This window comes from Drosophila sechellia, chromosome 2R, assembly GCF_004382195.2.
Source record: "Drosophila sechellia strain sech25 chromosome 2R, ASM438219v1, whole genome shotgun sequence".
Classification (NCBI taxonomy): Eukaryota; Metazoa; Arthropoda; class Insecta; order Diptera; family Drosophilidae; genus Drosophila; species Drosophila sechellia.
Window position 1 is genome coordinate 20,860,148 of NC_045950.1, and position 25,237 is coordinate 20,885,384.

The window sequence follows — 25,237 nt, forward strand, 5'->3', positions numbered from 1 at the left end:
GAACGAGCATCCCACTAAAGTCCCCATTTCCCCCTTCCAGCTGAGGCGCCAGCCCCCGAGGTGATCGTCACCAGGCCGTCGCCGGAGCAACAGACGCATCCGCACTCGCTGAGCCTGCGTCCGGACAACGCAACCCTGGTCCACGTACTGGTACACCGCGAGAGCGAAGAGTACAAGGAGGAGGATGAGAGCAGCCCGTCCTCGAGCGGCAACGGAAATCGTTTTGGTATAGGCCTGGACATGCTTGGCAAGCAGCCGCCGCCTCAGATACGCATCACAACTGGCTCGGTAGAGAGCTCAATGGACACGTGCGCGATGCCCACTGTCCAGATCATGGTGGACAGTCCGAAGGACCCGCCACGAGGCGATTTCAGCTCAGCGGTGATTGATGATGTGGGTGCGCCAATCGATGTGAATGTCCAGGGCGATACTTCGCAGGTGTTTTACGACTATAATCCTGAGAAAGTCACCGACGACCAAGGGAATGGGCAGGACGAGACAGCACAGTTCGAATCACTTCCAGACAGACAGAGATGACCTCCGGTCAACACTCCTCTGCGGGATTCGGAGAAACGCTCCAGCCGTGGCAGCCGCAGTAGTAGCAGCAGCACCAGCAGCATCAGGAGCTGCTCGTCCTCCTCGTCGTCGTCGGCGGCATCGGCAGCCGCACCCTCGGCACGGCGTACAAGCTGACAACCTTCGGTCTGAGTGCGTATTCTTTGCCGATTCCTGTGTGCATTTGTGTCAGAACTTGTAGTTTCTTAGGCTTAGGCATGGGGCCCGCCCTTTGTTATCATAGTCGATTACCTATATAGTTATATATTAATCGCTTTATACGATATACATATATACACATATACAGATACGAAGCTATTCAAATTTATACATGCAATATCAGTTTAAGGAGGAAATCAATATTAACTATGTTAACAAGAACGTGCATTAAACCGTTGTAGTACTCGAATCTAATCAAAACTCCGAATGAGTCGGAATCGCCATCATCATGGTTAATGTCACAATCAGAATTGAGGAAGAGCAAATTTGTCGGTAGTTTACTGCCCGATTTAGTTGTAGTCAGAATGCCTGACCCACAAGTGAGACAATGAAGGCAAGGCATCGGCACGGCCTTCTATTCTCCTGCCGTGGGCCAACTTTCTGCCACATTTTCGAAGGTTGTTTTTGAACTATACAATACGTAGAGGTTTGCATCACATGCATACATAACATGTGTAACTAACTATCGCGGTTAGATCTAGGCTCATAACTGTAGTGTTTGTTTCGTAATTATCGACTTGCATATACGGAAGGTATATGTGAATAGTATCTAAATACATTTTGTACATATGCCAAAGGAAGTATTTTAAATTAAAGATCTAATACTATAGTTACAGACATATGACGTTAGTTAGATACAACTTATTGAAATATTTATAAAGGTTTTTCGTTACGATAGCGCAAAGATTGCCGATTACAAATGCGATTACGATAGCGAATATTATCCATTACCGATTGTTCGAAGTACAAAAGCGAAGTATTAGTAGTTTTGATTATTATTATATTGTATTGTACATATCTTATGGCTCCTCCCTCATCCCCATCTCCCTTTCTCTTGTGCATCCAACGTTAAAAACAAAGACGTTAAAATACGAAGATGCGTAGCGCCATTCCATTTTTTTTTTTTGCAAACACCAATACGTGGCCGTTACGCATCTTAGAGATTATATTGGTCTTTGGTAACAACTAAGCCAAAAACAATGTCAAGTGATTTTGTACTCAACGCACTTACATATATAAATCAATCCTAATCCCAGTCGGGATTAACACACTATCAATCAGCAGTCCACATAAGTACCAGTCAGAAGAAGTTTACGAAGGTGAAGTTTTTAAGTTTATTTTCGATAAGTGCAGTCGAAAGAAGCAAATCAAAAGCAGGACGTAACATTTTTGGTCTCCTATACAATGAACAACCAACAAGCTTCCACATGAACTCTATTTTAGCAAAATAATTTACAATTTACACTCACTTTATTGTACGACTAAGAATGGTTAGGACGGGCCAAGTTTCCAAGAAACTCGCCTTGTTTTGTTACTTTTTAAGTGTTGTTCTCTCTTTTAAGTCTCCATTGTGATCGCATTAAGTTTAAACATCGAACAGGAAAAAGAGTTAAGAAGTGAATAACGTACACTCCGAGTGGGAAAATATTAACAAATCCCGAATTACTTATGCACCCCCGCGCCATTCAGGGCACTTTGCTACTCTTACTCTACTTTCATAACTTAACAACAGACAATCAGACAGCGATTGATAGTAAGTTGAAATTCTATGGTACCAACTAAACGTTTTTTCCAGAAACAAACAACCAAATGAACACACAACAACTTAATTGTGATTTTAACTGCAATTTTTACACAGAAAATACAAAAAGTAAGGTCATAATTTTAATTAGAATTGTTAACAAGGAAACAAAACCAAAAACAGACAGAAACCAAACACTCGTCAATTAAGTGATATTTAATATTGGTACGTACTCGTATTCGATTGTACATAAACGAAAAACGATTATGATAATGGTAACGAAATAGCAATAGAACCTGATTCCAACCAGAAAAAAACTAAAAACTCAAAAAAAGAGAAATGCTTTTATTTTAGTTTTCTTCAACAAAAATCGATTAACCAGATTACAGAGCGAGGCGAGACCAGTCGGAGCGATGCAATGATGTGGGATGTTTAATTTAGTCATAGAGTATAACGACAATAAAAGGAATGATGCATATTCAATTATAGAGACGCTAGTTCGAGTCATCGTTACCGAAACCAATACTCAAACAACAGCAACAGGCAGGCCACTCACACAGAATCTGGGAACACAAGGACAAACTTAACTCTTAGATAATCGTAATCGCAGTAGATGCGGCTTTCGTCCCACTCAAGTCGGTCAATAGCAGTACGAAGCAAGCGAACCGGAATTGGAGGAGAAGACAGATCCGAATCCTATGCATTTAGAGCTCACGCAACACAGACAAGACATTAAGACAATCTCCCGGACTTGGGAGAGATAGGTGGATGCAGGATGCAGAAAGCAAAACCACAGGAAGTACACAAATATATACCTATAGTTAGCAATACGGCTGGTTTAATTAGGCATGCCTTACAGAATACACGATTTTATTTATATATATACATTGTTGAGATTAAAGTATATACGAAAGATAGCAGTTAATGTTTCATCGGCCACGCTACCAGCAGCAGAATAAGACGAATAATACCACTTAAACCGAATAACAAGTCGTAAGATTGTCCAAAACGCTCCGAGAACTAAGTCAATTATTTTGATTTGCCGCTTTAAAGGTCCTAGTCCTAGTCCTCTAACAATAACAGCAGCTAATCAACAGCGATATCAAGTCGAGTAACCAAACTAAGGCCTAGTAGTAATTTGTATTCTAGCTTAGCTTAATCGATCGATGCCTGCGCTTCACTCACGCCATAAAACGGCCTGAAGCTTTTTATCCGTTGCTGTCGGAAATCATAAAAAACAAATAATTAGGCTGAAAATTGTTAACAAATTATGACCGCACAGCTTGCATAAATTTCCAGTCGGTTTTCCATTGCCATTGATTGCCTCGTTAGCTCTTTACGCCCGTGTAATTCGATTTGGTCCGCTACGCTCAGTTCAGCTCTGACTTAAACAAAAGAATTATGATAGAAGGAAGACAAAAAAGTAAAAGATTAAGATCCCATTAACCATAATATGTGACTAACACACATTTTGAACCGAATCATATCAAATCAAAATAAAAGAAGATTAAGTAAAGCGAATAACTAAATGAAAACTCTAAAAAGCGTACATCTAACATTTGAAATTAAATATTTATTCGGGTACAAATGGTACAGTAATGATATTCGTTTATACAATATTTACTGTCTATATAACCATTATATACTACTTACTTACTGACAATTATTAAGGGTTTTGTTCAATTTCATTACTCGTATGTTAATAAAAACAATTTCCGACTAACTCGGCTCTTTAAACTGCAAGTTAAATGCAACTCGTTCTAAAAGGTTGATTAGTCTCATAAATACTAAAGCTACCGAAATACATGCTCCATCACTTCCTGTCCTGGACCAGCTGTATTAATTGCTCCAGTTTGTACTCGATCAGCTTCAGTCGACTGTCGTTGATCTGTTCCTGTTTCCGTCTCTGCTCCGCCGCGTTCTTCTGATCGATTACCTCGAGGGCCCGTTTGACCACCCGGCCGCTCATCTGGGAGCACTTTCCGGTGAGCATGGAACAGCAGCAGGGCAGAAGTCTTAGCGGTGGATCCAACAGCTTCTTCTGGGGCGCTGCAGCACTCAAGGGCAATTGTTGAAAGCTAGCCTTCTTGGTGCCCATAAGGGTCCTCATTTCGAAGGGATCGCTCATTGGAATAAGCACCTTGTTTCCATCGTTCGGCAGCACGGAAATCTGACGCAGACTTAAGTAATTCGGGTAGATGTTCATCAAACGTTGGCAGATGCTGCGGAAGAGATGGTTGCCCAACAAAAAACCAGCGCGTCCGTGGCCAGTGAGAACCTGCTCGTACCGACTAAGGACGTTGGTTCTGCAAATGGCTCCGTTCAGTTCTGCCTGAGCCTTAATAACCTAGATAATAGATAACACCGGAAATGGGATTAGCGAAGGAAAATAATACGAATGGCGATAGACCTACTTGGGTGTCGTTCACTGCAAGACCGTTCAAAAGGTTGAACAGCACTATCGTCATAAAGATCACGAAGAGCAGGAAAATCAGGTAGGTGTAGATGCTGGTGAATTGGATGCTTCCGGCGTCAAACTCGCCTGTCAGCATCACAATGGTCTTGATCAAGGCCTCGATAGGCTTGGTGAATGTGTTGAAGCCCTGTTCGTCCTCCTCCTTCTTCTCCATAGGTGGACCCGGCTCAGCGCTTTTAGACTGGTCTTCCCCCACTGACTTGCCGAAGAGGATATAGAAGCACAGACTGAAGGTGAGCACGAAGATCGAGTAGAGGGTAAAGCTCTTTAGAAAGCTGTTTGACACCTCTCGCAGCATCAGCATGTGCGTCGAAATTGAGAGCACTGGCAGGGAGCCCACTAGTAGACAAAACTCCATGGAGACTAGTAGGATGGTGAATACGGCCAAGACGCGCTGCGTCTCCATGTCGAAGCTGGATTCCATGCAGGTAAAGATAGATAGTGTAATAAGAGCCACCTCCATAATATTCGTTATAGACCAGAAGTACCGAACTGGAGACATTATCCACTGGATGCACTCCCGTATTATAAGGTAGCTGATTCCCAGCCAGGAGAGCAATCCGAAAAATGCAGTAAGAGCCCTTTGATCGCTTTCGTGGAACTTAAGGAGCGTGTAGGTAATTATGGAGGCGGTAAAAAGCGAGTATATCAGGAAGTTCAGGTAGAATATCACGGAAAGTCGGTGCCACTTGAGGAATAGGAAGCTCGAGATCAGCGGGTGCTGGAGCAGGTGGCGCATCTCCTTCGACTCGGCGATGAAGGCGATCGGGGCCATTTCGTCGTGCAGCTGATTGAGAGCATCTGAAGTCTTTCCCACTCCGGAGTCTCTCTCCTGGCGCATAAGGTTCTTATAATCGATGATGATCTCATAGTTCTGATCACCAGGCCTCTCGCCGTTTGTGGTGATACAAGAGTCAAAGTGCTCTTCGAGAACCTCGGGTGGCATGTCCTTGATGGGTAGTGTGCCAAACGCGCTCTTCGAACCAATGTAGGCACCGTTCTTCAGGAGCTTCTGCATCGCACTCGTGTTGCGGTACTTAACGGCGAAAAACAGAGGCACCAGGCGTCCGGAATCAGCTTCGTTGATGTCTACGCGATCGCTATTAATGAGCAATTCAAAGCAGCGCTGGTGGCTGAAGCTATCATACGGTGGCTCATCCAGACGGCCGATCACTGCATTTAGTAGCTTAGAGTCTGGAGTAAGTCGCAGGTTTGGCTCCTTCAGAAGTCGCTCCAACGCCTGCCAGTTACCGTATATCACGGCCGTCTCTACAAGATTGGTCTCGTTGGCCCTGCCTGGTCTCGAGTTGATGTCCATGCCAGTGGACAAAATGACATCGAAGGCTCGCTGCCTGCCACTCTTGATGCTCTCCTGCAGCAGTCCAAAGTATTCCTCCTGGTGGGCGTTTAGTTGGTTATCCGCCCCGCCTTTGAGATTCTGCAAGTACTCAGCGAACTGCTGTTCAAACAGTGTTTCGTCCCCGTCCCGTAAAGTCCTTTGAAGGGTTTGGATGTCAATTTCCTGCCCGGTATGACGCTCCTCCGGCAGCTTAAGCTCCGGAAATTGCGCCTGCAGCAGTCTGCGCACCTCTCCGTTTCGGTAACTATCGATGTCCAACTCCGGCTGGTCCAGAAAGAGCTGAATCAGTTCCTTCTTCCCAGCCTTCACCTTGCTCTTTCTCAGCACATGGTGCAAGGGTGTGAACTCGCCCTGGTCTACGATATTCGGCGAGGCGCCGTAGTCCAGCAAGAGTTGCATGCAGGAGTGCACATCTTGGGCATTTTCCTCCGTGAGATTCTTGGCAAGTGAGTTAAGTGGAGTAAGCTGCCCATATTTTCTATCAACCTGGACTTGTTTTCCGGGGCGGTACTTAAGGAGAGCCGCAAGGTTTCCTGGATCCCTAGAGTCGGCCGCATAGCTGATCGCGGCCTTGTCCAGCTTCTTGTTGATCTGTGAAGATGAACTGTGGTTAGATTGTGTCCGACCTCTACTCCCTGTTGCTCTACTCACGTAGTTCACCTGGCTACCGTGGTCGATGCAGGCTTCTATGAAGTCCCGACAACCTGGTGTTGAGAGTGCCTTCTCGTAGATACTGGTATGACGGTCGTCTTGTAGATCGGCCAGGGCCCCGCTGTCCAGGGCAGCAACGAACTGTCGGATGTCCTGCTTGGCCAAAGCTCCAGCCAACTGAGCCTGTGGATCAATGAAGCCGCAGTTGTTAAAGTCCATGGGTTTGGTCTGCAAAGAAAGAGCAGCCACGGAGCGGATGAGCAATGTCTATGTGGGCTGGACTTCGGGTAATTACCCCCACGCGTCGAATGAGTAACGTAAGCTGAAAATTAAGCAAGAACCCGCATTGCTCACTGAGGCAACTTTGTGACCCCACTAGACCTTAGGGCCTTGGAAGTCAGAAACAATGGGTTGGAATTGGACGCTCTCGAAAAACGGCATTTGACATCGCTTCATGCTACGATGGTTTTCACATGGAGTGGACATGAGGCTGGAATGGAGCGGGAGCAAAAAGCTGCCCTACAGGTTTCTTCACAGCCAAATCTCCGTTTTGGGGGCAATTAAAGAAAGCGTCTTAAGTGGTTTCTGTGGTACCGAAATCGGTCTTAATTTGCTCCCCCGTGTAGTTATTAAATTATAACAATCCATGCGAAGACAAGACAAGGTTGGCGGTGGACGGGGGTACTCGAGCCCCCAAAGTACCAGCAGTGGCTGCGGCCGGAGTGATCCACTAAATCTGAATCAGGTTTGGTGCGGGTATCAACGTCTAACGATCATAAAGAATAATCATAAAATAATCGACACATCAGTATCAATTAGCAATCAATTTGTTGCGCTTTACGCTTTGATAAGTATTCTAGATGGGGCTCGAATGGAGCCTGGGGCGGCTCAGGCAATGGGAGCGCCGAAATTGCGAGATTTATAGGCGGCTTTGTTCGTAAATTTCAAGGCGGATTCTTCTGGGGGATTCTCGTTTCCACAGTTCTGTGCTGACCGCTGTGATACTTGAAATGTGTGAGAAATCTGCTAATCACACTCAAGACCTGGCTAATTTGAATACGCCACTTCTGATTATTTATCAATAGCCGAAGAATTGGTAATCAGGAAACATATGCGCGACCCATCCGTTGAAAGCGGACTCAGTCGAAGTCTTTTGGCTGGGCAAAAAATTGGGTTTTGTAAATGACCCCCAGGTGGGAAGGTCGGCCTGATAAGATAAACAGAATCGCACAATCATCTTCTCTAATTGGCTCACTGTTTGGCCCCTCTGTTTGTGTTGCGTATTTGGCCACTACTATTTGTAAAACCAATTGACAAACCACTTTATTGTTTGCCCAGCTCAGGCCCAAAGTTTTAGCCGACAGTTGACAGAATGGCGTAATCAAAATTAGAAGAACCGCCATTCAGAGAGAGCCGGGTGAACCGGGGAACCGAATTCTTCGCAGCCTTCGGGATGTGGAATGCACTTAGAGACTGCCAAAAGAAAACCCGTCGATCAGGTTTGCACAGGAAAAACAAGAAGCAAGCAAACACAAACATTTACCGGAAGAATTGCACAGCTCTTAGCAAAAATGTGGAAATGGTATAAATGAGAAATACCATTATGGGTTTACTCAATACAACTCAGTACAGCACAATGAAATAGAGAAGTTACAGATCTTCAGCTTACAATTGTCACGCCCGTCAAATATTATGCGAAAATATATTCTGATTTCCACAAAAGAGTAGATAAACTTCGGCCAACAACATTATTTCTCGCTTTCTCTTCTCCTTGTCACTTAATCCAAATTGAACCCAACAAGAGGGGACCGGAGGGATAGTCTGGAAAATGTCTGGAAAAAGAAGGGAGTTCGCGACACCGACAGCTGGATATGAAGCAGCGCAGATAATTATAGTTGCTACGGATCCAAGCAAATATCTGAGGAATATTAAAATCGCGTTTCCCTTGTTTATCATGTTGTATACATACGTACATACGTGCCGGAACGAATGGAGTGCCAACATTTCGGCTATATCGTGACCTTATAGATTTTCATGGAGTGGGCGATTTCGAAATACAATAAACTAATTTACTTGTCCATAAAGTCCGTTTATTGGCAACGGAAGATTTTGCTTGCTAAATTTAATGCTCTCTCTGCAGTTAATGAATAACAGACGATCGTTCGGCTGTGTTTACACTTAAATTGGGGGCTGGAAAAACAAGGGAAATAGCCAGAAACACGAATTCTTTGAAAATGCTTAGGAGTGGCAGAAAAACAGCTATCGTGATTGGGGACAGCAGTCCACAACTGAAGTTTTTTTGTGTAATCAACTTTGCAAAGCTCAGCCCGAAATTGTCATCGTAAAAAAGTCATAATTAAGATGGATGCGTGCGGAGATGGGTCTGAAGATGTGGATATAGATGTGGACGGGGGCTGACTTCATGGTGAAGTGAGCTTGTGAAGCATCCGCGAAAAAACAACAGCGCCAGAATTTAGTTGTATTCGGAAAAAATGTTTAAGCGAACAGCCCACAGACACATGGGCAATAGCCACACGAAAGTGGATACCCCTGCCACATGGAGATCGGTGCTCTATATACCCACTGTGCACTTCATAAACAATTGACTGGCCCACATCGTGTGCACAACAAAAGATTTGGGAGGGGTGTCCGGAGTGGGGAGACAGAGAGCCTCCGCTCCGCACGATTCAGTAATTTCAAATAATTTAATTAAACACACTCGGACGTATGTACATAGTATATGTGTGAGATCAACACACGAAAGCTAATTCGTATGCTAGATGGATGGATGGATTCCTGAACCGAAGGAATCACCACTTACCAATCGGTCCAAAAAACTCTAGCCCCTTTGGGCCTACGCCCCTGTGCCCACGAACAGTAGGAAGCGAATACAAAATTAGATGGGCGGAGCCAAATCAGCGAGCGAATGAATCCAATCCAGTCGCACAGTTTTTGCAGTCGTGAGTAGGCTGGAGCGCGGGCTCCAGAGGTGGGTCCTAACATGCCGCATAACGCCTAATCGATGGATTACTTAATTGTAATTGGCAATAAAAAACGCATATTAAGCGCTTCTGGAGGGGAGCGGAAGCACTGTACGCCTAAATTTGATGCAAATGTCTGTGCTTGGGGGAAACTGTCCCCAACCCAGTTCCGAGTTGGGTAAACATGGGCCTCTGTCGGCTCGTCTTACACGACATTTTCTAAACTCGCCTGGTCAGCAAGAACACCATCCGTTCAAATCGTATTTGGGAATGGTATCACAATCCGAGCACTTCACAGAAAAGTGGACACGGCGGGCGTTGCCTTTTAGGGCATGTTCGTTATCTGCCCACCAGGCATTTTAAAATCGTTTTTTAAAATACTTCGATGACGTACGTCACTGGTCGCAAACATTCCAAATTAATCATTTATCAAATGCAATTCAATCAATTTATTAGCTGTTCTGGCGTCATTAAAACAAAGCTTTTTTTTTTAATTTTTTTCGATTGCGCCGTGGGCTCCGTTTTCTGCAGTTTCTTAACCTTGGTTCGTTAAATGTTTTAAAACTTGTTTTCACTGCTTATGTTTTTGTTGTGTGGGTTGAAGTCGAACACAGATCACTTTGCAACTGCGGTTTCAGATCTGCATTACACATGATTCACTCGCCGTAACTAATAAAACGTCTTAATTTCCCCCACGAGTCATCCTCTTTAAGTAAAGATTTGGCGCAACACCGGTCTTTTTTGCATAGTGAATGAGATGACTCAACAGTCAATGGTCAATACCCATTGAGATCTTTCTCGGGCTTTCAAAAACTGTTTTCAAAACACTTCTCAGCGCCTAAGCAAGTAACGCACGACACTGCTGCTCGATCATTACCTTCCTCGTTAATATCCAGACAACGACTAATCTGATCCGTGAAAGCGATCGCAGTGGCGGGCACTTTACAGAAATTTAAATTTAACAGAAAGCTAACAGGGGCCACACAGAGCCTGCCTATCAATCGATAACTCTTTTGTCTCGTGAGCTTAGATTTTGTGAATGGCAGATATATGGGCACACTTGTTAAGACTTTCCGGGCGCATTAAAAAATAATGCTAAATTTTTCCCAGTTGTATGTATGCCGAACAGCTAATAATAACTAATAACAAACGGCTACAAGTGATTATAGATACTAAATATTCTATTCATTCCATTACCGCCGTCGGCAATGGAACATCATCCTTAATTTGGTACAAATCCCATTAAGATCTGCAGAGCTTGGGACGTGAGATGGATTCCAGGGTAGTCTTTATTTCTTCAAATTTCTATAACTTCAAGACAGTGCCTTTAAAAATGCCCTGTCCAGAACAGTAACTCGCAAATTTAAATCAAGTAGCCTAATGTTTTAAAATTTTTATTTTCAACGACTTGCAATTACAAGTTTACGTATACAAAACACCTGAATATTTTTGACCTGATTTACAACAAACCCTTTCTTAAAGGCACATGAAATAAAAGGTACAAAATGTTAAGAAATCAACTGAAAAATAATATTATTTACTAGAAGCTTATGTACTAGTAGGGAATGCGCTTCTAAATAGGTCGACTACTCTCAGTTTTTGGGAAACCCAGTACAGAAGGCCTGAAATTATCATTGTTTTGCAAATACGGTCCAGGACATACATGCTGAAAAACAAGAGCATTGGTTAAACACTATAGATGGAAGTAACAAATTACTTACAATCTCAATTGTATGCGGGATTTCGGCAACGAAGTTAAAGGTTCCTTCATCACATACTGACGGCCACCCAAAATACTGACTTTCATGTACTCATAATCGTCGACATCGTCGGTGTTAATCTTAAATCTGTCGTAAATACAATTTCGTTAATGCAGCAAGATGCATATGTTTTATTTTGCTTACATGCTCCGATCTGTAGATCCTAATTCTTTGTAGATCTGCTCAAAGTGTGTGGATTTGAAGTCCCAGCTTCGCGTGGTAAAGAACTGCAAAACTTCCAGACCCACAGCGATTTTGGTTTGAACCCGTATCATGCTAGACAAACATAAAAGTTTTGGGTTAGATTCTTGTTCGGAAGTGCCAAATTCTTTTGAAGGTTTTACAAGCGACGTTGTCCAAAGACCAGGAGTAGGAAGTCGATAAGGTAGGCTGGCAGCCACATAAACAGAATGGTGCAGATGGTGTGATAGAATTTGCTGGACGTCATGTTGCCGTCGGGATACCAGAGTCCCACTTCGAAGGGGTACTTAATGCCCAAGTCGCGACCCACATCCATTATCCATTTCCATGTGCGCTTTTTGGCATCGTCCACGGTCAAGTTGTAGACTGGGATCTGAAGAGGTCTGTGGCAGAAGTTATACATCACATTGACAAGGGGGGCGTCTGAAAAATTTACCTCTTCTCCGCAAGACTGTTATGATATGGTAACAAGATTAGGCCGTTAATGGCGATGTCCACAGGTATGACTTCTGATTTTAGCTCCCCGTTGCAGATCATGGATCGGATAACTCCTTTGCCGGCGCCAATCAGAACTCCCGTAGGTCCGTTCATATTGTCCACCCAACCTGGCAAGGGCTCAGCGACAGCTGGAGTTACTGGAGAACAAAGTAGAGGTCAGTATGCTTGGACACAAAGTCTGCTTTGGTGACTGGACTACTGGGAAAGAGAAACACGGCGCAGTTGGCGAAATGTGTATATTCAACAACCTACAATCATATTTATTTGGATTCAAAACCTCGAATATGCGTAACTACAACTAAGCTAATTGACTAAATAAATGCCTGTGACCACCAAACCAATGCAAGTCCACGGAGAACTAGAATCAGAATATAGCCAGCACCCCCGTCCACCTAAGGAGGTAGTAGAAGAACAGTCCCACAATCACCGTCTTGCACACAACGTCCACGACCCATTGGCTGGAAGTGAAGATGAGTAAGTCATAGTTGGTAGCACAGGCTTTTGCCTAACTTACATCTTCATGTGCACGCGCGCCCTGGGCAGATCCTCATCCTTTTCCTTGAGGATAAACTTTCGAGCTCCTTTAGCACACTCAATCATGTACTCCACCTCGGTGTTCTCCGTGTTCATGTTCATGTTAAAGCTGAACGGGAAATTGATGTTGATATGTTAATATGTTAATATTCAATAACAGCACTTACATCGCCTTGTCTTCCTCGTTGAGTTTGTTCCAGAGGGAGGCGTAGCTATCAGATCGGAAGCACCAGGCATTGAGGGTAAAGAACTGCAGGACGCCCAGACCTGTGGATATCTTCTCCTGAACTCTCAGCATGCTAGGGAGGGAAACGGCAGATAAGCTCCATTTGGGGTAATTCAGTGCGGCGCAACTTACAATCGCTTTTGCCCTAAGATCAGCATCAGGAAGTCCAGAAAGTAAGCGGGGAGCCAGTGGAACAGGGCCACATTGAAGTTGTGGTATAATTGGTTGGTGGTAACGCAGGGGTCTGGGTACCATAGGCCCGCGTTAAATGGGATCTGCTTGTTGATGCGCTTGCTCATCTCCACAACGGTGCCCATGGTCATCTTCCTGTGGTCCGCATTGGTTATATTGTAAACGGGCACATTGGTAGGCCGCTTGGCCTGCTTGTTGAACTCGTAGGGAATGACGATCAGTCCGTTGATAGCGTAGTCGACGGGAATCACCTCGGCCTTGTTCTGCTGATTCACCAGAACGGACCGGATCACGCCCTTGCCGCATCCGATCATCAGGCCAGTCGGTCCATTCAGGTTGTCCACCCATCCGGGCAACGGCTCGAAGGCAGCCGGAGACACTACACGGCGGAAGGAAAAGATGTTTACTAAGGGACGTCTGATCGGCACAACGCGTGAAACCAGTCTACATACCACGAGCCCAAGATGATGGTCACCGAAGCCGTATTATGTGTGAATGTATGTATGGTGTGGGTGTGGGTGTGAGTAGTGTAGTTGTGTATGGTTCGGACTATGTTTTCGGCAAGGATGAGTGTGTGAATTTAGAAGTTAGGAAATAGTGTGCAATCGGGGAAAATATCATTGTGCTCTTTCTCCTGTGTGATCTGTGTGTTCTGTGGGTTTGTGGGTTTGTGGGTTTTGTTTGTGTTGTTCGTGTTGTCGCGCGAGTCCTCTGGATCAACACTTGTACACTTGAAGCACAAACACATAAGCTCAGTACACAGACTTTTTATTTTGACACGAAACATAGATAATCACTTAAAGTAGAAATGAAAACCAGATTCGAGGCCTCTCGTCGAGTGGCTCGAAGTTATGCCCCAAGCGAACCTAAGCGGAGATTGATTGAGATAAGCGCGCAAATGGATTGAAAATGTCCCGGGTGGCCGTCGTCTTAGACGCCCAGCAGACGTGCCACCAAACCGTAGGTCCAGTAGCACAGGGTGCCCACGATGAGCGTCTTGCAAGCGCGGTCCAGGATGTACATTCTATAAATGAAAGGAAGACCGTGCTTAGAGATCGGGCTCAGGGCTTAGGGTCCTGTGGGCGAGTCTCGCTTACAGCTTCAGCTGGAGCCGGGCGCGGGGCAAACTATCGGGCGACTCCTTCATCAGGTACTGTCGCCCTCCCTGGACACACGACTCAATGTACATGGGGACAGTCTCCTCGGGATCCATGTCCATATTGAAGCTTTTGGGTGGGATCAGGTGTTTCGGATTAAGTGAACTCAGTACCCTTCTACGCTCCCGCTACGTACTTTTTCCTGTCCGCCTCGTTCAGCATGGCCCACAGAGAGGAGTAGGCGTCCGACTTAAAGAACCAGGCGCGCATCGTGAAGAACTGAAGCACCTCGAGGCCCACAGAGATGCGGTTCTGGACTCGGATCATGCTAGGAAGAGAGGATCAAGATCTGTGTCCACGATCCACAGGGTCCGCAACTTACAATCGCTTCTGGCCTAGCAGCAGCAGGATAAAGTCGATCAAATAGGCGGGAAGCCAGTGGAAAAGCAGCACGTTAATGTTGTGGTGCAGTTTGTTGGTGGTGATGCATCCGTCAGGATACCAGAGACCCGCTTCCATCGGGTATCGGTACCCTATTTCTTTACTCATTTCGATTACTTCGCCCCACTGCATCTTCCGGTGGTCAGTGCACGTGATATTGTATACCGGCACGTCCTTCGGCCGCTCCGTCATCTTGGCAAACTGGTAGGGGATCACGCACAGTCCATTGATGGCGTAGTCCACCGGAATCACCTCGGACAGGTGGCGCGTGTCAATCAGCATCGAGCGGATGACACCTTTGCCGGCGCCCACCATCAGCCCGGTGGGTCCGTTAAGGTTGTCCACCCATCCCGGGACAGGCTCGTACGCCGACGGCGACACTGGGCGTGCGGGAGATGAGTTCAAATTGGGACTCCTCCTCCCAGACGTTCCAGGGATCAGGTTGATGCGGATGCGAGGGCGGAGGCGGAGGCAGAGGAAGGGTAAAGCGGGGCGTTTCTGTCTTCTTTGTTTTCATTGCATGCTCATTGAACTTTTTGGTCAATGACGACGGCGTTTGTGTGCAGTGGTTGAGGTAGTTTGTTGTTTTAAGCAATGCTGTACACCATGCCATGTAATCGGGCTCTTTCTTTTCAAGCGCTGTGGTTGTGGTGGTGTTGGTTGGCGGTATGTGGTTGCTCAGACCTGTATTGCTGCTGCTGTGGTTCATGTGCGGTGTACGTATTAAGAAGCGCGGCAGCGGAAGAGTCAAGCGGGTGAGCACGCGCCGAATAGGAGGACGCGAGATCAACCAGTGGCGATGTCATAAAACACACGGAAAGCGTAAACACTTTACGAATTAGCGGTAGGTGGCAAGAAGCGGCTTATAACTAGCACCAAAGCAACCCAATCCCCAACAAGTACATTCATTATCATCTGCTAATGTCTCTGAAGATCTGCTAAAATCGGGGAACTCTGCCGAACTTTGCTCGCCAGTTAGCAACGAGGACGTAACCCGTCTATATTGGGTGTATCCATGGGCTATTTGCCCAGCTAAGCAGGTCAATGAAATGAAACATTCATCCACTCCTATTTCAGCATTCAGCTAGCCTATCATTAAATAAGTTTGAGGGGAGCTGCCATCGGAAATACCTATTCACAAACATTTTCCTTCCTAACCTTATCTGGACAGTTTTTCTACTTATTCAGATCATATGTTGTACCATATACAAATAGAAGATTCGATTAAATAAATTGTATGTTGCTTTTTCTTCACATAGAGTACTACTGGTAGGAAATCATCACGGAAAACATTATACTTTCATATCAAATTAATTAGTGTTTGATTTTGCAGATTTGCATTTGCAAATGGTTAGACTGGTTTCTGCCCAATAGTTTCTCCACCTCCTATGAATAACGACCTCTCAGGTTGGCCAAAAACTGCTAATAGAAAACTTTAATTGACTGCCAGCGCAGACAGATCGTACATTCAGGCAGAGACGTCCAACAAAGACGCCAGGTGGCCGAAAAAGATATAAATAATAAGCAAGCCTTGGCATCATAGACACAGACACAGACATAGACTTAAGGCGGCATAAGCGGAGGCGCATTATTACTTATTAGTTAGAGGGGAACTGGCGGCTGGCAATTGCAGTCTCCATTTCGCTTCCAGCGCAGCTGGCTACCAAGCAAGCAAGCAATCCCGTCCAGAGACATGGAGAATTAACGACTCTGATAAATCGATTCGCCGCAGGCCAAAGCGACGCGGATAGGCAACAGCGATGTGGCATTCGTGCTTAAAAGGTCACTTACCGATGCTGGGACGGGCGATGATGACGGGCATGGACTCGTAGTGGTCGCGCACCAGAAGCTCCGCCAGGCGCTTTGAGTAGGTGTAAGTGTTGGGGTGCGGCTTTAGCAAATCCGGCGTAATGGCGTCCAGGGTCTTCACGTCCATCCACTCGGCCAGTCGCATAAGATCCTCCGGCTTGTGTGGGAACTCGTAAACCTTCTCATACATCACCTCCTGGTCGCAGTTGCAGAATGCCGTGGACAAGTGGATGAAGGCCTCAAGCTGCTTCATTTCCTTGGCCACGTTGAGCGCTCGCCGGGTGCCCAGCAAGTTCATGTCGATGGCGTCTCGAAGATTGCCCTCCAGCTTAAGGGTGGCCGCCATGTGGAAAACAATGTTAGTGTTCTCGGTCACGTGCTTCAGGCTCTCCCCGCTGAGACCAAGCTCTGCAATTGAAGGGAAGGAAGTGCAAATCAATCGATATTAAAGTGCGGAACATGAGCGCTACACTTACGGTCGAAGGTGACGTCGCCCTGGTAGATGGTAACCCTCTTGAGCATCTCCGGCCGCTCGTCCTTGATGCGCTGGAAGATGGGCAGCTTGAACATCTCCTCGAGACGCGTCTCCGGTGCCTTGCCGCGCTTCGGGCGACAGATGATGATCACCTCCTTGAGGGAGTGGCAGGAGTAGAGCAACTTCTCCAGCAGAACTTTGCCCATGAACCCAGAAGCTCCAGTGATGAAGATCGTCTTATCCTTATAGTATTCCTGCACAGGCGATAGATCCACCGTCATCTTGCTGCAAGAAAGGGGTGTATTAGCACACCTTCTGGGAGTGGGAATGGGAATGGAGTGACGCAAGAAGCATTCCGGGAATGCGAAAACCAGTCAGAAGAAAAACTAGTGATTGGCAAGCGAATGGCGCAAGTGGTGCTGGAAAAAACTGGGGCTAATTCTGGCCACGCGTGCCCCTCTTGCCACATCTAGTGTTCGACTTGGAAGCAGCCACCACACAGCAGCAACCAGTGAGCTGAACCTGCCGCAAACTGGTTTCCAGTGGACTTTCGGTTTCTATTTGGATTTTCGATTGCGCCTGTGGATTCGCATTTCTTTGCTGGCTTATGCAATTGCCAGGGGTAGCTGGCATCGAACCCGTCTAGCGTGCCAGGTTGCCTTTATATCTCCCCCTCCGTCGGGGATTGTTGCAAGTATTTGTTTCTCAATCTGCATGCGGCTGGGTTGAATTGCAGCCGCGTTACAGTTGGCCACATCTGCTCGGCAATCCCGAATTGTGGATTGTGCCTGTGCCTTGCACTTTGGGCAAGTCATGACATTTCACGCAAGACCGAGCGGACGTACTTGTTTACCTATTTATTGCAGCTCGATTGTGGTCACACCCCGCCCAAGTGTATGCATATGTCCAATACTGTATCTCCGGCAATGAGTGTTAACCTCCTTCAGCAGAGCAGAGCAGAGCTGGCGAAGATGGAAATCTCAAGGAAGCATGACGCAGCAGCCCCATGAACCTTGAACTACAAGCTATAATCTATGTGGCTGGAGCTGTTTTTGGGATCACTTCACTTGGATCACTGCGGTTCTCCTTCATCTCGCCTCGCGGCACCTGCCTTTAGGGGCTTGTTACTGAGCCCCAGTTTTCGGCTTTATGGCCAATTAAAACGCGTCCGCGGAATGTGTGAAACCAACGAGAGCAGCGCCACAGCCCGAGAAACAACCTCAGATTGCCTGCACTTATGCAATCCTCGAAATACACACATTGAGACAAATTTTCAGAGCCAAATTTCGGTCGACCCAAGTTGTCAAACCCGAAGTCATGAGCATTACACACAAACGTATTTATTAAAACTGAACCTAAAACAACGGAGCTTCATTTTCATTTTTTAAACGAAAGACTTAGGCCACAAACTTGATCCCAATTGGGGCGGACAAGTGAGAAAGAGTCGAGTCAGAAAACTGTAACTAATGCAAAATACTGATAAACAACTAAAATAACATAACTTATTTGTTATTTTTAATTAAAGGACAATGTGTGCAGAGTATTCAACACGGAGCATCACAAAGATAATGGAATTCAAGAAACTTGATTGAGCTGTTACCATCTATGTATAAGTTCTTAGGCATATTGATGTAGCGGAACGATTTGCAAAAATTACGTCGAAATCGAAAAATTCAAATCCGAAAATTGTTGTATACCATTTTAAATTTACCTTCCCCACAATTGGCAAGAGTGTTTTTTAAGCTCTTTGATATTACGCAAACGCAAATTGACCCTATTCGAAACGACAAGACTCTTTACCTTATGATATTTGTTTCTCTCCTTCGTTTGTCATATTTTTATTAGAGCCAAAACCGGTATATCAGTTGTAAGTAGAAACATTTTGGAATCTTTAATTAGCTTGTATGTGGCTGTGTTTATCGATGGTGTGTTCCTCTTGTTTACATATTGCTGCTTTTTAGCCTAAGTAATATTGTGTTGTTGCAACTCGATTGCGACCTCAGAACTGGCTAACGATGATGGGGCTATTAAAATTTTCCAATGCAAAGTGCAGCCTGCAATCGGTCTGCAGTTAATAAACCCATTGGAGCGCAGTGACTGATTGACTGACTGCGGCGTACCAATGACCCCTTTTCTAAGGCAACGTAAGCTCGAAAACGCAGAAGAGCTGCGGATGTGGCTGTGTGGAGGATCATTAAGAAAGCCACTTGAGGCTGAGACATTAAACCATGAAATCGAACAAATTTTAAATGTTTGGCAATTCTTCCATTCCATTTCCCATTTGGCCTTTGCTCACGTAGTTTCACGATATATTTAAATAAAAAACCCCCTCAGTATGTAAATGGCTTTTGTATTGGATCAGCATTGATACAAATGAGATGAAACCCCGACACATAAAATTAGCAGCAAGCCGCAAGCCGAGGTTCAAATATATGCAAAGGGCCAGACAAAACCACGGAACTCGAAGCGGAAAATGTGGAATATCGAAATATCAGACTTTGCGACAGGTCATGACACGACCCTGACATAGACGGGGGTTCACGAGCGTATCTCGAAATCAAACTCAGTAGGGCAGCCACTAGACAAGACACGGTACAAAACTAGAGGGGCCTACCTTTGTTATCCCCAATTAAACGCTTCGCTGGGCTGGCAAATGCCTCGAATTGCAGCCTAATAGCCCCGAAAAATGAGCAGCATTGTCTTTACAATGCGGTAATCACAAGGAGGAATCGCAGGGTGAGATGAGGTCGGCGGAGTGCTAGATTGCAAGCCGAAACTATTTTGGAGCTACTAAGTGTTTCAATTACCTTGAGTGCTTGGTATTCTCCTCAAATAAAACACTTGCAATATTGGTATCAAACTCTCGCGCACGCGAATTAATGCGAGACTATATCGGTTCGGAGCTTACTAGTTCGGATCGAATCGAATCGAATAGTGGAGGGAGCGGTGTGCACGCTGCGAAGCTCGAAAGAAGACTGAACGCGACCAGCTCGGTGGTTGTCAATATGAATACGCTGTGGAGTGGGCTAGCAGTGCTCTGGGATGTTGCAAACCAAGCCGAAACGAAGCAAAACCACTGGCCTGGCTGCACACCGTACTGTGGTAGGTAATCGGCAGGTGTTGGTACAGACATAAATATCTATTAGCTCGGCTAATCTAGGCGGAACTGGCCGTCTGGCCTAAGAGGCTGAGGCTGGGTCCAAGTGATGGGCCAAGTAGTTGACTTTTGACGACATGGGCGGGCCTGCTGGGCACCAAAAGATGCAAGTCCCAGGCCCAGGAACTCTTTGGCATATTTTGGAAACATTAGCTTTGCCATTTGGACGAGTTTTATTGGCTTTGCTGCTTTGTCGGAAATAAGATATATTGGCATCATTATGGATGCAAAATTAGCAACGGATTGAATTGGTTTCCATTACACAATGGTCCAGCTTTGCATTCGCAGCCAACGCGGCGGTGGTTTCCACTTTGTTTGCCTTAATTAGGTGGTTATCAATCTCCTATGCAAATCTATTGTTGCACAATGTCGCGAATATTAGTAATTAATGCAGTCTTTCCTCTGATTTTTGCACACGCTAAATTATGCATGTTACCAATTTTGTTGCAAAAAATGAATATGTTTGTGACGTCCCGTCCCAACTGATGCTTTAAAAAAGGCCGCCAAAGTTGGAAATATCGATATCACGCAGATGATATATCGATGCTTGGCCTGCTAAGATAGTGCTGTCAGTATTGTCCAAGCTGATTTGTTATAACAAACCATCAGTTAATTCCAGGTATGAAAAAAGCATGAATTATATAAATTACATAGTGAAATTAAATCGACATCTTGTAATTTCGCTGCGAATTTCCAGAAATCTCCAGCCCTGGTCGGCTTATCGATACATCTGGCACAAAAGGCGTGCAGAGTTGTTCTCCAAATTTCCTGTCGCGAATTTTATTCATTTATAATTAATTGCAAGCCATGGCCGAACTGGACGATTTCTTCGCGAAAAAGGACAAGAAGAAGTCCAAGAACAAGACTAAGTTCGTGACCGCCGACGATATGGTCAAGAACCTGGAGGACGGTACCAAGCGCGAGGTGGTCAAGCCCAAAAAACCCGAGGCAGCCGCTGGCGGCGTGGCAGTGGTAGGCGAAAACGAGAATAGCGGCACCAAGGTGCCAGAGTCCGCCCCGGTGAGTCCGAATCTCAGTCTGGTGAAATCAGCGCCTGTTCGCCACCTAGGGCATGCTTATAAGTTCATTGTTTTGCCGCTCCGTAGCCCGTCGAGGAGGAATGGAAGGAGTTCGAGGAGGAGCAGCGGAAGGACTACAGTGGTTTAAAGATCGGCCAGCTGAGCACCATGTGAGTTTTCGACCGTTACGCCGACCGCCTATTCCACGAGCAGGAGAAAAGGCCGCTTCCATTGATTAACTTTCCATTTGACCCCGAATATTGCGAAAACTCGCTATCTATAGCTCTTCGGCCCGTTCCAGAACTGCCCAGGAAAGTTCCGAGTCGCAAGCTGCTCGAGTGCCCTCTGCCCCGGACGGCGGGAACTACAACGAGGACGATGAGGACAGCAATGGATATGACAACGCGGAGGTAAACAAGGAGCGCGTCGGCCACGGACCCTGGAAGAAAGTTGTCCCAGCCGAGGAGGTAATGCAAATTCCGGTGCCCGTGGAGGTGGAAAAGCCCTCGTCCAAGACCTACGTTTCACCCGCGCTACGATACAGCGTAAGTTGGAAGAGCGAGACGATCCAGATCGAGTTTAATTGAATTCTCTGCAGCAGCAGGCCGGAAGCGGACTGGGAGGCGGCCCTACTGGGGGGGCATTGCGTCCACGACGCGCCGCCCCCGACATCACCAATACCGAGTTTTTCCCAACACTCAGTGCGGCGCGTCCGGAGGAACAGCGCAAGAAGAAAAACGAACCCGCCTTTGAAGAAGTCCGTCACGGAAGCCGTTTCCAGCGCGTTCAGGAGTCCACGGCTGCCCCGGTGGCGGCATCCAACCGATTCCAGTCGCTCGACGACGAAGCAAGCTAGGTCAGTCCACGCCGACGGTGCTACTGCTGGCCACGGGAACCGCTATCTACCACAGTGTCCGCTGCCGAGCTCAAGTCATCCCAGGGTTCTACGCCAGCACATGCAGATTTTCTAGGCTTTTTGATTCATATAAACCACCACAGCTACTCTTACCCTAAACCACAAACTACTATCGTTCATTTCGTTTTGCATTTTGAAAAATGGATTAATGTAATACAATACGAATAATACCCATGCGTTGAAATCCGTTTATAAACGTTACTTTTTTATAAGTTTTCGTGTCTCACTCATCCATGGCGAGGTCCTCCGGGCAGCTGTCCAAGTAGCTGCAAAATCAGTAAGAAAGATCATCTCTTGCTGGAACAGTGCGTACTGACTTTTCATTGTACGGCCTCTCCGGGGTGTTGTGGTACGAGATCAGCAGCTCCTTAGCCAGCATCTTGTCCGGGAAGTTGCGAATCAGGTACAGCCAGCACTGAATGGTTCTACACATAAGGGCAATAGTGAGTTATCACATCTGGCCATCATCCCACATCCTCATACTAACGACACTAGAATAACTATTCTAGTGTCTTTTCTCATACTCATTCTGCTCCATTAATATGGTTTGTTGCTCGCGATCATAGTAGTCCGGGTAGTCTTCTAGTATGTCCAGCTTGGAGAGCATGGTCTCGTCCACTTCGTAGACTTCGCCTTCTATGTGGTTCCCCTCACCCGGCCGGGCGAGCAGAAATGGAATGTTGTAGCGGGTTCCCACAACCAGGGGAAACTTCGTTTCCGTTTTCCCCCTGCCAAGAAATCGGGCTTGGCCGTTCTCCTTTTTCGTCAGCCAATGGTGATTGGGCTCACCGCGCTTCAGCGTGCCATACACAAAGACCCTTGCCGCCCTTCTCAGCTTTTCAGCCATTGCGCTTCCCGCCGCCAGGCTTATCAGTTTCAAGCGGTATCGTTCTATCAAATCCGACCTTTAGATTGCACAGTCGACATAACCCGTCCGCTCTTCTTCTTGCTGCCATTCGCACCGAATCTAGCCTCCGTACACCGCGAGAAACTGAAGCACTCGGCCGGCAGTGGGCTGTGGAAAATTACCAGGGATCTATCATCTTATCTTCTATAACAGAATAAGAGGGCATTTTATTTTATTTTAAATTGCTTCAGTTTATTTGCTTTGTTTGTCGAAAACTATCAAATTACAGACTACGTTTGCTAAAACCTAAATAATGCGTATGGTACATATGTATCAGTTTATATCATTTGCCAATATATACGGGTATATATCGATCAGTACATCTGCGTCTGCAAGTACGGTCTTAAAATGCAACTACGGTAACATAAGATTAGTGGCCAGGCTATCCAGAGCACATCCAAAGAAACGGGCTATACCACAAACTAGGCTATTAGTTCTGGGCCTCGTAGGTGAGGTCGTCCTGGGCCGGATGCTTGTGGGTGCGGCGATGGCGCATAATGTATGGATGGCTGGTTGAGTTCTCGTAGCTTGACAAGTAGCGCAGGCTGAGTAGGTTCTCCGGGTACTTCTGCAGCAGGTACACCCAGCATGGAACGGTTCTGGAAAGGAAATTGTGACCCATCACACCACATTGCTGAAATGACGTCAGATTCGACTAATGCTCACCCTTCTCCAACGCCAATGTTCATATCGTGCATCTCGCGAGTGTAGATCTCCTCGCAATCCTCCAGGTTGTCCAGGGAATTGAGCATTCGGTCGTCCACCTCGTAGATCTCCCCTGTTACGTAATATCCCACTCCGGGCTTGTTCAGCAGGAAGGGAATGTTGTAGCGGGTGGCGATTACTAGCGGCAGCTTTTGTGTGGTGGTCGCCTTGCACCAGAACTTAGCGAAGCCGTTGCCAGAGCTGGCCAGGATTGAGTTGCTGGGCTGCCCGTACTTGAGGGCGCCGTACACGAAGAGCTTGCTCAAGGCGGAGGAGACTTTCTGTGGAGTGCGTGGGAGGTGGGTGTGGCGAAAAGACAGATAAGTAGGGTTAGGTTAGAGATCTGATAAACAGGTGGTATCTTGTGAGAGTTTGCTCTACTGGTATCAATCGATCGCCGTGGCTTATCAGGAGATCCGAATACTTTCCACTGGCTAGCCACCGCAAGTTATTGATAAGGTTCACAAAACGTCTCGGTGTTTGGCGAGATTCTCAGCTGAACGGCTTTTTGGGCGAGGATGGGATGGTTCAACCGGTTTCGTGCATTCACACGTTTATTCTTAAAGTCGGTTATTGTTGCTAATATATGTACATAGCTGTTTCGTATTTTTGAGACTGAGTGCGTGCCTCACAAACTGCGCAGCATCTACGCCTCTTCAAGTATATATGTATGTATGTATATACTCCATATCTGTACACATGTAATTAGACGCATTAATAATTGCTTAAATCGGTCTAATCATTGCAGTAAATGGATAACACACGCGAGCGGCCTTAAATCAATGTCATTGTTAGGCAAGCGGTTGCACCAAAGCATCTTGGCGAATCCGCTTACATAACCCAAAACAGGCGGCAGCTAACACTCAACATACATACATATGTAGATATCTTAAAAATTTCAATAAACTATCTGACAACCCTCCGATGGATCGGATAACTTAAAATGCCTTAAATTTGGTGCCCAAGCACTCAGGCTTTTCCACGCTTTCCATTTGGTGCTGTCCACTTGCCAAGGATGAAGGATAAGGGATGCGCATACACAAGCTAATAGTGTGCATGTGTGCGTGGGCTTTACAGTGTGCTGCACTCTTACTCAGCTTACCTTTGCTTGGCCCATTTTTCTCGTGTCTTTCAGTTTCTGGTCGAACCGCCTTGCAGATAATTAAAATTGCAAATTGCTGCACTAAGCAAAGGCGAGAGAGCTCTTCGGGATTGGATAGGATGGTGTGCAGGAGCTCCAGCAGAGATACAACCGCTCCGATGGCCAGCAAAACTCCAACTGAATCGTGATGGAGAACAACGACTGCGGACACGGTTGTTGTCGTTTTTGTTGTTATTGCTGCTGGCACAGTGGAACTGATCACAACGTGTTATTGGTTCAATTTATATAAATCCATTGTATACGAACGTAATACACGACACTACGAGGAAAAGCAATGCTTAAATAATACAATTTCTCAGGTATCAAAATTGGAAAAAGAAAGAAAAAATGATCTGCTCTGTTTAGTGACTCTGCCCACTGTGCCTTGTCGTCGA

General features: G+C 46.1%; 6 protein-coding genes across 13 annotated transcripts in view; 2 read left to right on the forward strand and 4 right to left on the reverse strand.

The window, feature by feature from the left end:
* Window positions 1-4,019, forward strand: part of LOC6618901 (sodium channel protein 60E) — a 30,011-nt gene extending 25,992 nt beyond the window's left edge. For 2 of the 3 annotated variants that reach the window (XM_032714148.1, XM_032714147.1), the window contains one exon: window positions 41-4,019. In XM_032714148.1, the coding sequence (XP_032570039.1) occupies window positions 41-537 (497 nt within the window). In that variant the 3' untranslated portion in view covers window positions 538-4,019. The remainder of the gene's footprint in view (window positions 1-40) is intronic. The other variant, XM_032714149.1, reaches the window with a different exon arrangement.
* Window positions 3,850-10,685, reverse strand: LOC6618904 (transient receptor potential cation channel protein painless). The gene is made up of 4 exons (XM_002043116.2): window positions 10,642-10,685; window positions 6,784-7,011; window positions 4,711-6,723; window positions 3,850-4,643 (listed from the first exon to the last, which is right to left on the reverse strand). The coding sequence occupies exons 2-4, from the start codon at window positions 7,000-7,002 to the stop codon at window positions 4,110-4,112; spliced, it is 2,766 nt and encodes a 921-aa protein (XP_002043152.1). The 5' UTR covers window positions 7,003-7,011; window positions 10,642-10,685; the 3' UTR covers window positions 3,850-4,109.
* Window positions 10,686-11,126: 441 nt separating this feature from the next.
* Window positions 11,127-19,974, reverse strand: LOC6618905 (putative fatty acyl-CoA reductase CG5065). 2 transcript variants are annotated; one of them, XM_032714156.1, is made up of 8 exons: window positions 19,805-19,974; window positions 16,999-17,282; window positions 16,505-16,930; window positions 12,162-12,360; window positions 11,869-12,108; window positions 11,669-11,800; window positions 11,486-11,611; window positions 11,127-11,430 (listed from the first exon to the last, which is right to left on the reverse strand). In XM_032714156.1, exons 2-8 carry the CDS (start codon window positions 17,276-17,278, stop codon window positions 11,313-11,315), a joined length of 1,521 nt encoding a protein of 506 aa, XP_032570047.1. In that variant the 5' UTR covers window positions 17,279-17,282; window positions 19,805-19,974; the 3' UTR covers window positions 11,127-11,312. The 2 variants fall into 2 exon arrangements, with proteins under 2 accessions (XP_032570047.1, XP_032570049.1); XM_032714158.1 differs by lacking the exons at window positions 11,127-11,430; window positions 11,486-11,611; window positions 11,669-11,800; window positions 11,869-12,108; window positions 12,162-12,360 and adding exons at window positions 12,446-12,681; window positions 12,738-12,866; window positions 12,925-13,056; window positions 13,116-13,554 and having other exon boundaries at window positions 19,805-19,966.
* Window positions 19,975-20,758: 784 nt separating this feature from the next.
* LOC6618906 (protein CDV3 homolog) lies at window positions 20,759-22,285 on the forward strand. 4 transcript variants are annotated; one of them, XM_032715703.1, is made up of 4 exons: window positions 20,759-21,174; window positions 21,261-21,343; window positions 21,475-21,718; window positions 21,772-22,278. In XM_032715703.1, the coding sequence occupies exons 1-4, from the start codon at window positions 20,962-20,964 to the stop codon at window positions 22,027-22,029; spliced, it is 798 nt and encodes a 265-aa protein (XP_032571594.1). In that variant the 5' UTR covers window positions 20,759-20,961; the 3' UTR covers window positions 22,030-22,278. The 4 variants fall into 4 exon arrangements, with proteins under 4 accessions (XP_032571594.1, XP_032571593.1, XP_002043154.1 ...); XM_032715702.1 differs by having other exon boundaries at window positions 20,876-21,174; window positions 21,457-21,718; window positions 21,775-22,285; XM_002043118.2 differs by having other exon boundaries at window positions 20,877-21,174; window positions 21,457-21,718; window positions 21,772-22,285.
* Window positions 22,205-23,030, reverse strand: LOC6618907 (putative gamma-glutamylcyclotransferase CG2811). 2 transcript variants are annotated; one of them, XM_032715706.1, is made up of 3 exons: window positions 22,614-23,030; window positions 22,407-22,514; window positions 22,205-22,343 (listed from the first exon to the last, which is right to left on the reverse strand). In XM_032715706.1, the coding sequence occupies exons 1-3, from the start codon at window positions 22,934-22,936 to the stop codon at window positions 22,313-22,315; spliced, it is 462 nt and encodes a 153-aa protein (XP_032571597.1). In that variant the 5' UTR covers window positions 22,937-23,030; the 3' UTR covers window positions 22,205-22,312. The 2 variants fall into 2 exon arrangements, with proteins under 2 accessions (XP_032571597.1, XP_002043155.1); XM_002043119.2 differs by having other exon boundaries at window positions 22,205-22,355.
* A 131-nt stretch (window positions 23,031-23,161) lies between these two features.
* Window positions 23,162-24,988, reverse strand: LOC6618908 (troponin C-akin-1 protein). Its single transcript, XM_002043120.2, has 3 exons — window positions 24,804-24,988; window positions 23,663-23,982; window positions 23,162-23,595 (listed from the first exon to the last, which is right to left on the reverse strand). The coding sequence occupies exons 1-3, from the start codon at window positions 24,816-24,818 to the stop codon at window positions 23,427-23,429; spliced, it is 504 nt and encodes a 167-aa protein (XP_002043156.1). The 5' UTR covers window positions 24,819-24,988; the 3' UTR covers window positions 23,162-23,426.
* Window positions 24,989-25,237: the final 249 nt, after the last annotated feature.